We start from the raw sequence: 11,788 nt of genomic DNA, 5'->3' as shown, positions 1-11,788 counted from the left end.
CCTTCTTGTATGGTGAACTCGAGGAAGAAATTTACATGGATCAGCCTGAGGGGTTTGTAGCTCATGGTAACGAGTATAAAATTTGTAAACTTGTTAAGTCTCTATATGGACTTAAACAAGCACCCAAACAGTGGCATGAAAAGTTTGATAAAACTATTCTTGCATTTGGCTTCACTGTGAATGAGAATGATAAGTGTATATACTGTAAGGTTAAAGGAGATAAAATGATAATTCTATGCCTGTATGTGGATGATATTCTGTTAATAGGATCATGTCTAGATATTATTACCGAAACCAAGTCATTTTTGAAAAACAAGTTTGAAATGAAGGATATGGTGAGGTTAATGTGATTCTTGGCATCAAGTTGACTCGGTCAACTGATGGGATAACCATTTCTCAATCTCATTATGTTGAGAAGATAATTGAGAAATTTTGGTTATCAAACAGTAGAATTGTTAAAACACCATATGATCCTTCTGTAGCTTTATTAAAAAATGAAAGTGGTGTTTCGGTTGCACAGCTAAGGTATTCCCAAATTATTGAGAGCTTACAGTATCTGGTAAATGGCACGAGACGATATATCATTTTCTGTCTCTAAGCTGGCTAGATACACTAGTTGTCCTGACAAAACCCATTGGGGTGCTTTGGATAGAGTACTAAGGTAGCTAAAGGGCACGGTGTCACTGGTCATACATTATGGCAGATTCCCTGTTGTTCTTGAGGGATATAGTGATGCTAGCTGGATAGCCAAAAACTCCGGGAGTAATGGGTGCTCAGGATATGTTTTTACCTTAGGTGGGGGCGCAATCTCCTGAAAGTCTGCAAAACAGACTTTGATAACCCGGTCTACGTTTGAAGTCGAGTTATGTGCGTTAGATACGACTGGTACCGAGGCAGAATGGCTATTTGGGTTGTTATCACAACTTCTTATTGTAAGTCAGCCTCTTCTATCGATTGTTGTACATTGTGACAGCCAAACCACAATAGCAAAGGTAAGGAGTTGTAAATACAATCAAAAGACCAAACGACACATCCAAGTTAGACTGAAGTCTATAAACGCATTAGTGTCAGACAGAGTAATAGGCATTGACTTTGTGGGAACAAAGGACAATGTGGCTGATCCTTTGACGAAAGGATTGAATCTGTCATAAGTTCATAAGTCCAGATTGGGGATGGGATTGAAAACCCATGAGTGATGTACCTACGACGGCAACCCAACCTTTTGAGTGGAGATCCCACAAAGAAGGTTCAATGTGGTATCAACAAGTCGTAAGGGTATGTCAGAGCACCAAATAGACTGATACTTTGTATCTGGAGTCTGTCCCCTGAAATTCTGGAAGGTGCTGCTACTGCAAGTATAGTAAGAGTCTAACTCTGAATGGGGTCAAGTCTTATAAGACGAGATGCTAGCAGTGCATCCCTGGAGACGCCCAACTAAGTGAATATCGTTTCGTTGATTGAATTAAGGAATTGGGTTATTCCTGAAAGCATTCATGAATAGGATCAGGACACATGGCATAAGTGTCAACCCTAAAAATCAACACAAAGCTGGTGGCTTGTTGTTACTGACAGACGTTGTCACACTCACAGGCTTAAATTCAAGGCTTAGTTCCATTTAACCTGTTGATAACTGACGTTAGATAATTTAGACAGTGGTTCAAACCGAAAGGTACCATTGTTGAAAGCAAGTCATAGAAGTTTAAGTTCAAATCTATGAATTTGTGCGGGATTGTTGAAATTTTTATTAAAGGCTTTCTTGAAATTCAAAGATTAGAATGAGGGAGAGAAAGAAGTTTTGATTTACTGCAGCATATTTGGATTGTACATTCATTTCAAATTCAAATGGTTTTCTTTAATCAAATCAAATTCCCATGGTTACTATTTCAAGTTTTAATTTTTGGATTGATTACCATTCTTCAATTTTCAGCCGTTAGTGGATGTACTGCTGAAAGTTTCAATTTGGAAATTGAAGGCCTTAATGGCCGGTATCAATTTCTGCATTAAATTGGGAAGAATTGCTCTCTATATAAAGCTGAAATTCTTTCATTTGATTTCACAACATTCTCACTTCTCCCTAAACACTCTCTCGATTGGCCTATTTCACTTAGCATTCGTATTTCTTTCAAATTTTGGTATTTGAGTCTCTTGTTTCGATAAGCTTCTGAGTGTTTGATTGAGGTGTTCTTCGTTATAGTGTTAAAACCGAAAGAACTGTAAACTTCTTATCTTGGGAGAAATTACGTTGAACCCGGTGCACTGCTGATACGGGGCGTATATTTTCTTCAAAGCAAGCAGCAATTATGCGATTCGCTTAAAATTAACGACTTCAAAATTGGATTGAGAATTGTTACGATCGTTGTAAGTTTTCGATTTAAATTTCTTGTTATAAATAGCGTTCTAATTGTGTTATGTTATTTTTTCCAACGTGGCTTTAATTGCTTTTGATTTCTAAATTCGATTGTATTATTTCAAAACGTCGTTTCGATTACTTGAAACCAAATATTTTTCCAACACAGATAGTTGGAGTTGCAGCTCATTGGCCTTGTTTTCATACCCATGAGCTTTCTCTTTCCATTCTTCCGCCTAAAAGAAAACATAAACTATGTAAAATAACATAAATTCACCACAATGAACACAAACAAAACCAAGAACATGCCCAAAGGTCCATACAGCATGTTTAAGGGACTGAATCTCGCTATCTGAATTATGCGCTCGATGTTCCCAGAAATCACGGGACGCCTGCAGTTCTTCCATTTCTCCCCTCACCCTCCCCAGCATTTCTTGCATTTGTGACCATTGCTCAGTCTCCGCCCTCACTTGCTCCACAATTCTGCCAATGATGGCCTTACAACGTCCTGAGCATCTGTTATCCTCGTCCAACGTTGGTTCCTGCCGGCGAAGAAACATCTCTTCAGCATGTAAATGTATAAGTCTTACAGATTTAACTCCTTTAGCATGAATCTTTTAGCCCAGTTCAATAATTGGATGCAGATGGTTACAAAAGTTCAGAAAGATGCCAAATCCAAGTCTGCGCAAGAATACATTTTTATATATTATTTAATCTAGAAATATAATGTATATTTTTCTATTCATAATATATTTTAAAATATAAAGTATTATTTATTATATGCACGTGGGTACAGTATGCCGCAACGGCTAGTTAATTTAAAAAAAATCCACTACCAACAATAGAGTGTTTCCGTCCAATGCATGAGCTCTAGAAGTCTAGAATCAACAAAAATTGGGTAAATTGCAATCTACTTATCTGTATTCTGAAAAATAGCAAACAACCCCCTTATAAAAAATAAAATAGCAATTTATCCCCCAATTTTTTTTTAAAATGTAGTAATTTATCTCCCTATATTTTAAAAAATTACCACCTCAAGTAGTGCGGTAAGCTGCTTCATTTTTTAAAATGCAGGGGATAAATTACTATTTATTTTTTATAGGAGGTAATTTACTCATTTTCAATATCATATACGGACAAATTACTATTCACCCAATAAAATTTAGTCAGACCTATATACAAGTTGGGTTGGGTCCCTAATAGACTTTGATCCATCCTTGATATATGCGCCTTAACGCGAAAAGAAATTAGCACTTTGATACTTAAATGAGTAATTGAATTTGGAAAGAAAATTGATAAACCGTAATATAACGATGAATTAAAGAAAATGAGTAGGGAGCTCGATATTCTTGCTTAGGAGTGGCAGATGAGTCGAGCCGGCTCGACTCGAGCTGAGGTTGAGTTTTCACCAGCTCAATATTTTATTTTATTTTTGATATATATTTTTATTTTTGACTTTGTTATATATTTAATTTTATATTTAATATTTGATCAGTTTATAATCAAAATTGACCATATATTATAATTATTAATCAATACCATACATTTTATTTTGGATAATGATAAATTATGGTACTTATACATTTAATCTTTATACAAACAATAAATTTAATCAACAACTTAATAAATTATAATATTTAATTATTATTTAATATGATATATATAAACTTTATGTAATATTTTAATATATATTTGTATTACATTTATATATTTTTAAATTGACAAGTAATTCACTTATGATTTTTTATTATTTATAAATTTATGTCAAAATTTAGTAATTCCTATTAATTAATCTAAAAAAAAAAAATAATAATAATAATAATAATAATAACAATAATAATAATGATGATGATGATGATGATGATGATGATGGTTGAACAATTCTAATTATTATTTTATTATATATATAATGAGATTAAAAAATTTAATCACTAATTACAATATCTTAAAATTCGAGTACCCGATTCATACGAAATTTAAATATATACAAGACTGTGTCTATTACATCATATCTGACAGTATGATTTAAAATCAAATGGTTTGATTCAACGATATACCTTCGTAAATTATTAGTCTTATGTTTCGAGTACGATATCTCGACATCCATATATCCAATAAGTCTAAAACTTTACCAAATGTATTTTTTTGTAAGTTTTATCATATCTAATGGTCTGATCTAAAGTTTGATAGCCCGATTAACCTATATTGTTCAATAATATAATATAATAGTTATATCAATATTATACTAATATTTATAAATATATTAATGTTGCATATTGTGAACATATATTAAATTCAACTATATCTACGTAAAAACCTCGCACGCATTGCGCAGAGTAGAAAGAGACGAGCGGTAAGAAGCAGCAGAATGAGCGTGGCGATGAAGACTGTTTGCGTGACTGGAGCATCAGGGTACATTGGCTCCTGGATTGTCAAATTCTTGCTCCAGCGTGGTTATACCGTCAAGGCATCTGATTGGGACCCCAGTCAGTAAAACCCTTCTAAACCCCTTCATTTCTGTTTTTATGTGTTTCTGGTATTTTGATTAGCACAATAGAGGCTTACTTTGATAATTTACTGTTGAATTCGTCTCTGTTTTTGATTTTATGGAATTCGGTTTTGTTTGTGATACAGATTATTTGGTGATATGAGCTTTGTTGCATTCGTTTTCATGTTAATTTTGTTTTGTAGAGTTATAAGAGATTGTGTCTTGGTAACTGCCATGGAGCTTTGAAAAAGATGGGGTTTTGTTGGTGTTGTTTTTTGTGTGTACAATTCTTGTTTTGAAATTCGTTATGATAATTTGGAATACTGTGTAGATGATCCAAAGAAGACACAGCACTTACTTTCACTGGATGGAGCCAAGGAGAGGCTTCACTTGCTTAAAGCAAACCTACTGGAAGAAGGGTCCTTTGATTCTGTAGTTGAGGGATGCGTTGGCGTTTTTCACACTGCATCCCCTTTCTACCATGCAGTCACTAACCCACAGGTCCCTGCCCCCTTATCCTTTTTCTTTTGTAAATTGTTGCCGTCACACTATCTCAGGAGACTAGAAACTTGTTGATGGAAAAAGGCAATCATGCCAGAGCTGGCATTTATTTCAGAGGCCTCAACTTTTACTATACTATTTTGCTGTCTGGCTTAGTTTGGATTATGAATTATGCTATTAGACTGAAGGTAGTGTGGTCATTCTATTTCTCTATAGAACTCATTTATTAAGCTGCTTATTAGATTGACACCTTTTGTAGTCAGTTTAACTGAAAATAAGACATTTCTTTAAGTTCTTGGTTCATCCAGCTAAGTTTATCACTTGTAGCAGCATTTTTTGCTTAAGTCAGTTTTCACTTTCCCCAGGCAGAATTGATTTCTCAATTGAAGGGGACTATCAATGTCCTTGCCTCATGTGCAAAAACGCCATCCATTAAAAGGGTAGTGCTGACATCTTCTTTAGCTGCTGTTGTACACAATGGTAAACGTCGGACACCTGAAGTGGTGGTGGATGAGAGTTGGTGGTCCAATCCAGAGCTTTGCAAAGAAATGCAGGTCAGAGTTCTATTCCTCTTCTATTTTTGGGAAATGCTAATCCTATAACTAGGTGCAGAGGATGTCGTATGGTTACTTCTTTAGGTCAATTTCCACAAAATCTAGTAGTTTTCTCAGTTTAAATTATTAAATATGGTAAATATTCATTTATTTCAACATTGACAAGAAATATTAGAGCAGTAATCAAATTTGTTGCAACAAGGGTTTGTTGTCACTAATTTGGTGATTGACTACTGATTCCATGATTCTTGACATTCTTATTTTTCTTCTTTGTTCTCACATATTTCCCATGATAAATGTCACTTTGGTTCTGCTTGTGTATGTCGTACTGCTTCCACCAGCAATGGCATTTGCTTTCAAAGACATTGGCTGAGGATGCTGCCTGGGAGTTTGTAAAAGAGAAAGGAATAGACATGGTTACCATAAACCCTGGGATGGTAATTGGTCCATTGTTGCAGCCAACACTCAACACAAGTTGCGCTGCTATTCTGAACTTGATAAATGGTAAGTTCCAGCAGGTCCTTAGATTTTAGTCCCTCATCATATCTATAATTGATTCACCTGCTAATATCTTTTAAACTACATAATTTCTTTGCTTTGGTATATAAATTTTGGGATTTTTTCATCCATTTCCTGTAATGTGTTCCTTTCCTTTCGATCCCTGTTTGTTTCTTCTTTTTGTTTTTGTTGGAAAACAAAAATTGCTCAATAGAAAAATTTAGATATTTTAGTAAGTCAAAACTACTGGTAATATGCAGATAAGTAAATTAATGGTGATATGCAGATCAAATGAGAAATTCTACTTTATCTTTTCCTAGCCGAAAGCAATGGTGGATCAGATCAAATGCTTTTGCCTCTTTACATAATTTTTGGTTTTTGCATTGGGATATTAAGAACTTTACATTGGAATTCTCTACTCTTCGTCTCGGAACAAGCAGGTGGAGAAACACATCCAAATTCTACCTTTGGATGGATAAACGTCAAAGATGTGGCAAATGCACATATATTGGCATTTGAGAATCCTTCGGCCAACGGAAGATACTGTTTGGTGGAGAAGGTTGCACACTTCTCAGAGGTCGTGAAAATCCTGCGTGAACTGTACCCTTCTCTCGAACTTCCTGAAAAGTAAGTCCTTGTTGTTATTGACTTTTAATTTCATATATTATGTGAAACTTTGATCAATGAGTATCCCATTCCTTATATTTATTTTGAGTAGTATTTCTTCTTTTGATTAGCATTTTGGTACTCTCGTTCTTGCATCCTATAACTTCTTTATTAACAGATAGCTGTTGTTATGTTGCTTGAGTATGTGAAGCTATGTCGCATCTGAGTGTGTACAAATCAAGTAAGCTGCTGCGTTATCAACCAAACGCTTTGTGTGGGGAAATTCGTTAGAGTTGCAAAATTGATACCGACGATCTTTATTCTGGTTCTAACCATTAATTGCATAATTTTCATACATCTTCCCTTCTAATTTTCAAATGATGGCTCGGTATTGTACCTCCTTCCAGCATACTTGCATGACAAAACAATCGAAGTCCTTTGTCGTAATAAATTTCACTCGCTCACGATATTGATTATTTATTTATTTTTCGGGGATTTCCTTGTACAGGTGTGCGGATGACAAGCCGTTTGTTCCCACCTACCAGGTGTCGAAAGAAAAAGCAAAAGCCCTAGGTGTTGTGTTCACTTCTCTTGAAGAAGGAATCAAGGAATCTGTTGAAAGCTTGAAAGATATGAACTTTTTTAAATAACCATCAGCTATTTGAGGGCCTATCTGTCTTACAGTCGGTATGTTGCACCATATAAACATCCTATGTTTGATCACTTGGAACCCTAAAAAGTTCCACACATACTCTAGTGGAACATGAATAATAAACTTGTGTCCTGTCCTTCAATGGTAATTGATAAGTAATATTTCTGTTCACACACACACACTGATAGAAAGTTGCACTTAATCTATTACATTGGTTCTGCACCTGGAAGCCTATTCAATAATTTGTCATACTTTTGTACCAAATTATAATAGTACTGACAAATTATAACAGTGTAATAAGGCAAATAATCTAAGTTAGGACAGGCTTAGCACAAATAGAGAGTGGGCTACTAACTACTAGAGGTTAGCCCCGCACTTATATTCGACAATTTTATTGAAATCAGCCCCCAAAACCAAAAGAAAGTAGGGTTAATCACCTAAGCCCTCATTATAGAGTATAACCCTTTTCCCAAGTACGTGTATACTTTCTTCACACTTCACTCGATTAATTTAAATGCAGGGTTGATTACACATAGAACTCCTTTGAAAATGCAAAATTATACTTTCTCCCAAAGAAGTTATAAAATTAACATTTACACCTGTTTTGTTAGGGTTTAGACAAAATGTTTGTAAAAAGTTACATAACTGTTTAGCTTTATCACTTATTTAACATTCTTATGTGATAATAATATGCTTAAAAGGAAAAAAAATACAAAGATGTTACATATATTACATTTATCCATTTATAAGTATAAAAATATATACTAGAGGCAAAATTGAAAATTTATGTAACGTATTTTTCGATCAAAACCTAACAAAATGAGGTCAAGTGTAAATGAAGAATTCTCTAAGATGTAAGTGTAATTTTAAAAGTTTTTTAAGAAAACGTGTAAAATTTCATATGTTGGAAGGGGTTTAAGTATAATTAATGCTTAAGCTTAAGATACGTTCATGGACTTGGTTTCTTCATCAATGATGTCGCTAATTTGAAGTTATGCGAATCTAAAAGGGCTTATTCATCATTCTGAGAGAGCTGAATAGCATTACACTTACAATTTGCCTTCTCTGGGCTACCACTGCAAATAGAGAACAAGAATTCAGCAATCTGGAAAGATGCCTTTGGCTACCTTCCTCTTCCATCACTATGACAATCGGAGTTGCCTTTTACCACTTTCTCAAATTAAAAGGAAAAACCATTTTGTCCTCTCAACGACAACGAATTTCCAATATCTCGCAATGGTGATCGTTTGCTCTTTTCGTTGCCTCTCTCACTATCGTGTCGCTTGTCCCTTAACCGAAGAAGAAGCATTCTCTTCTCCTTTGCAAGCTGCTTAGCCAAAGAAATAGGCGCCAACTCTTTCGTCGGCGTTGTGACCCTATTTTCTTCCATATTCAGCTCATCCTTGGCATTCTCAAATTCATCACAACATTGGTTTTCCTTCAAGTGACATTTTAATACATGACTTTTCATTACAAGTTGTTTTCTTGGAGGATCCGAAATCGTCTTTAACTCCCTGTTTGTCTCAAGTTTTACTTCTGCTTCAGATTTCTTAAGCTCCTCCTGAAGCACAGATAGTTGGAGTTGCAGCTCATTGGCCTTGTTTTCATACCCATGAGCTTTCTCTTTCCATTCTTCCACCTAAAAGAACACATAAACTATGTAAAATAACAGAAATTCACCACAATGAACACAAACAAAACCAAGAACATGCCCAAAGGTCCATACAGCATGTTTAAGGGACTGAATCTCGCTATCTGAATTATGCGCTCGATGTTCCCAGAAATCACGGGACGCCTGCAGTTCTTCCATTTCTCCCCTCACCCTCCCCAGCATTTCTTGCATTTGTGACCATTGCTCAGTCTCCGCCCTCACTTGCTCCACAATTCTGCCAATGATGGCCTTACAACGTCCTGAGCATCTGTTATCCTCGTCCAACGTTGGTTCCTGCCGGCGAAGAAACATCTCTTCAGCATGTAAATGTATAAGTCTTACAGATTTAACTCTTTTAGCATGAATCTTTTAGCCCAGTTCAATAATTGGATGCAGATGGTTACAAAAGTTCAGAAAGACGCCAAATCCAAGTCTGTGCAAGAATACATTTTCATATATTATTAAATCTAGAGTATGTGTTTGACTCAAGGTGTAGGAATATCTTGGACAACATATTTTGAATTCCGTCAGGCCTGTGCTCAGATACACATTCTGGAAGTCTTCTCAGCCAACAAGAAAACAAGAAACATAAGAAAAAATGTAAGGAAATCAGGTTGTAGAACTAATAAGAGTGGTCCAATCCTAAGTTTTCGCGTATTTAACTAGAGACAAAGGGTTTTGGGCAGTGTGAAGCAAACTAGCCAAACATACTTAAATACAATTAAAATACTAGATTAGCCCCAAGGCAAAAACATTATTGTACCAGAAAGCAAATAATTGAAGAAGTCATATGCTTAACAGTACAACACTCATTTGAAATGCCGATTTAAAATACAAACAAAGAAAGTGTCAAGGACGATACCTGATGCATTTGTCTGGTTGGAAAACTAGAGAAATTGGGACAATCAATTCCCTTGGAAGTAGAAGCCGAGCTGGCAATAGAGCAATTTGCTGTAGTAGAAAGCATGGAGCCATACTCTTCCTCCACTCTATCTAACATCCCTTTTGATAGTCCCTCCATTTTCTTCCTTAGCTCATCCACCTGCACGTCATTTTTCGTCCAAAATCCATTCATAGCCCACAAGAAAACAGTGTGGTATACCGACACAAGAACGTAAGAGATATGAAAATGCATTGTATCTTGGTTAGAAATGGGACGGCGAATCATTCTTGATAAGCTAAATAACACATTTGAATATGCATTAATGCCCGAATTAACATACACAAAGGATACTGATAAAATGAGAAGTAATAGCTTTTCTTACTTCAGTGGATTTACTTTCGGCTTTGCCATTCGTAACACAGCTCTGTTTATCAACGTTGCAACTAGTGTTGATGGAAGAGCTTGATTGGGGCAGTATTTGCAGCTCTTTGAGAGAACTATCATCTGATGATTCTCCTAGCTTTTCTAGTCGACGCTGCAAAATCCATGCTTTCTTGTCAAAATTACTGCATTTTCTAACTTTATAATCTTTCATTCTTGAACTCTTGTGCAATTCCTCTAACTTCTCCGATAACTCTTCAATCTCTTTCTCCAACAGAACATTCACATTCTTCCCTTCAAAAATCTTCTTTCTTCCCTACAAATCAACAGGACATTTGAAACCAGAAAGACCTTATAGTAAGAAAGAAATGAAATTCAAATAGAACAAGAAAAGAGAAGAAGATAAAAATGTAGGACTTACAGAGACAAGTGTGTGAACAGCTGATCGGAGAGCTCTCTCCATCTTAACTCTATTCCTCTCCAACTTCTTCAAAGCAAACTCTCTTTCCATTCTCAAGATATTACACTCAGCCCTCAGCATCTCCGCCTGAAACATCCACTTCTCCTCCTCAAACCCGTTGCCCCCTCCTCCACCACCGCACTCCTCTTCCACTCTCCCTCGCCTCTCAACCCTCGAGTTAGAATTCAAGAAAAGCAGGCGGGCTTCATTCAACTCATTGTTTTCTCGATCAAAGTGGTTCTCAAGATTTTCCCTGGAAGAGAGGTTGCCATGGTTCATAAAGAGTAAAGGGTTGCTGCTGCGGCGGCGATGATGGGTGGTTGGGGTGGGCTGTTTCCGGCGGGTCCTGCGGCTGAGGGTGAAGTGGAGGATCTTGGGAGTGGGCGGAGGAGGATGCCATTTGGTTCTTCTTGATGTTGTTGAAGACATGCTCCCGGCTGTCTGTGGGCTTCTTGCTGTTGGTAAGAAACTGAGAGGTTCTAATAAATTTGAATTTAACGGTAGAGAGATACTTTGATTATTAAATGCAAATTGCATTAAACAATGAATAAACGATTCATTTCTCCCTTAATCATAACCAATAATTATATCTTTCTTTTTCCTATCAAATAATAATAAATTAAATTTTAGCCAAATTTGTTCTTTAATTTATAAAAATGAAATTAGTATAAATAAAAAGTAAAATCATTTTCATACATTAAAAAAAGAAATTTAAATAAAGGGTTATTTAAGTAATAGAAACTTATATATAAATTTTATTGATAATT

At 35.6% G+C, this 11,788-nt stretch overlaps 3 protein-coding genes across 3 annotated transcripts in view; 1 reads left to right on the top strand and 2 right to left on the bottom strand.

The window, feature by feature from the left end:
- Positions 1-2,907, bottom strand: part of LOC105170892 (cingulin-like) — a 5,770-nt gene extending 2,863 nt beyond the window's left edge. Inside the window, exons 1-2 of the mRNA XM_020696791.1 lie at positions 2,671-2,907; positions 2,490-2,583 (exon numbers count right to left, since the gene is read on the bottom strand). Coding sequence (XP_020552450.1) covers positions 2,490-2,583; positions 2,671-2,907 — 331 coding nt within the window. The remainder of the gene's footprint in view (positions 1-2,489; positions 2,584-2,670) is intronic.
- Positions 4,642-7,819, top strand: LOC105170811 (cinnamoyl-CoA reductase 1-like). The gene is made up of 6 exons (XM_011091731.2): positions 4,642-4,833; positions 5,167-5,336; positions 5,702-5,890; positions 6,232-6,394; positions 6,829-7,015; positions 7,503-7,819. The coding sequence occupies exons 1-6, from the start codon at positions 4,716-4,718 to the stop codon at positions 7,642-7,644; spliced, it is 969 nt and encodes a 322-aa protein (XP_011090033.1). The 5' UTR covers positions 4,642-4,715; the 3' UTR covers positions 7,645-7,819.
- On the bottom strand, positions 8,614-11,494 carry LOC105170810. Its single transcript, XM_011091730.2, has 5 exons — positions 10,983-11,494; positions 10,563-10,877; positions 10,160-10,339; positions 9,373-9,591; positions 8,614-9,285 (listed from the first exon to the last, which is right to left on the bottom strand). Exons 1-5 carry the CDS (start codon positions 11,448-11,450, stop codon positions 8,827-8,829), a joined length of 1,641 nt encoding a protein of 546 aa, XP_011090032.1. The 5' UTR covers positions 11,451-11,494; the 3' UTR covers positions 8,614-8,826.

Source organism: Sesamum indicum, linkage group LG9 (assembly GCF_000512975.1).
Source record: "Sesamum indicum cultivar Zhongzhi No. 13 linkage group LG9, S_indicum_v1.0, whole genome shotgun sequence".
Classification (NCBI taxonomy): Eukaryota; Viridiplantae; Streptophyta; class Magnoliopsida; order Lamiales; family Pedaliaceae; genus Sesamum; species Sesamum indicum.
The sequence above is the reverse complement of the archived record's forward strand: the minus strand, read 5'-3'. Positions and strand labels throughout refer to the sequence as shown.

Excerpts from the sequence above, each read along its gene's own strand:
- LOC105170811 (XM_011091731.2), top strand. The coding sequence starts at position 4,716 with ATGAGCGTGGCGATGAAGACTGTTTGCGTGACTGGAGCATCAGGGTAC. Across the intron at positions 4,834-5,166 it reads GGCATCTGATTGGGACCCCA|ATGATCCAAAGAAGACACAG; the intron begins GTCAGTAAAACC and ends AATACTGTGTAG. Across the intron at positions 5,891-6,231 it reads AGCTTTGCAAAGAAATGCAG|CAATGGCATTTGCTTTCAAA; the intron begins GTCAGAGTTCTA and ends TGCTTCCACCAG.
- LOC105170810 (XM_011091730.2), bottom strand. The coding sequence starts at position 11,450 with ATGTCTTCAACAACATCAAGAAGAACCAAATGGCATCCTCCTCCGCCC. Across the intron at positions 10,340-10,562 it reads CCGAAAGTAAATCCACTGAA|GTGGATGAGCTAAGGAAGAA; the intron begins GTAAGAAAAGCT and ends AATGACGTGCAG. Across the intron at positions 9,286-9,372 it reads TTCAGTCCCTTAAACATGCT|GTGGAAGAATGGAAAGAGAA; the intron begins GTATGGACCTTT and ends GTGTTCTTTTAG.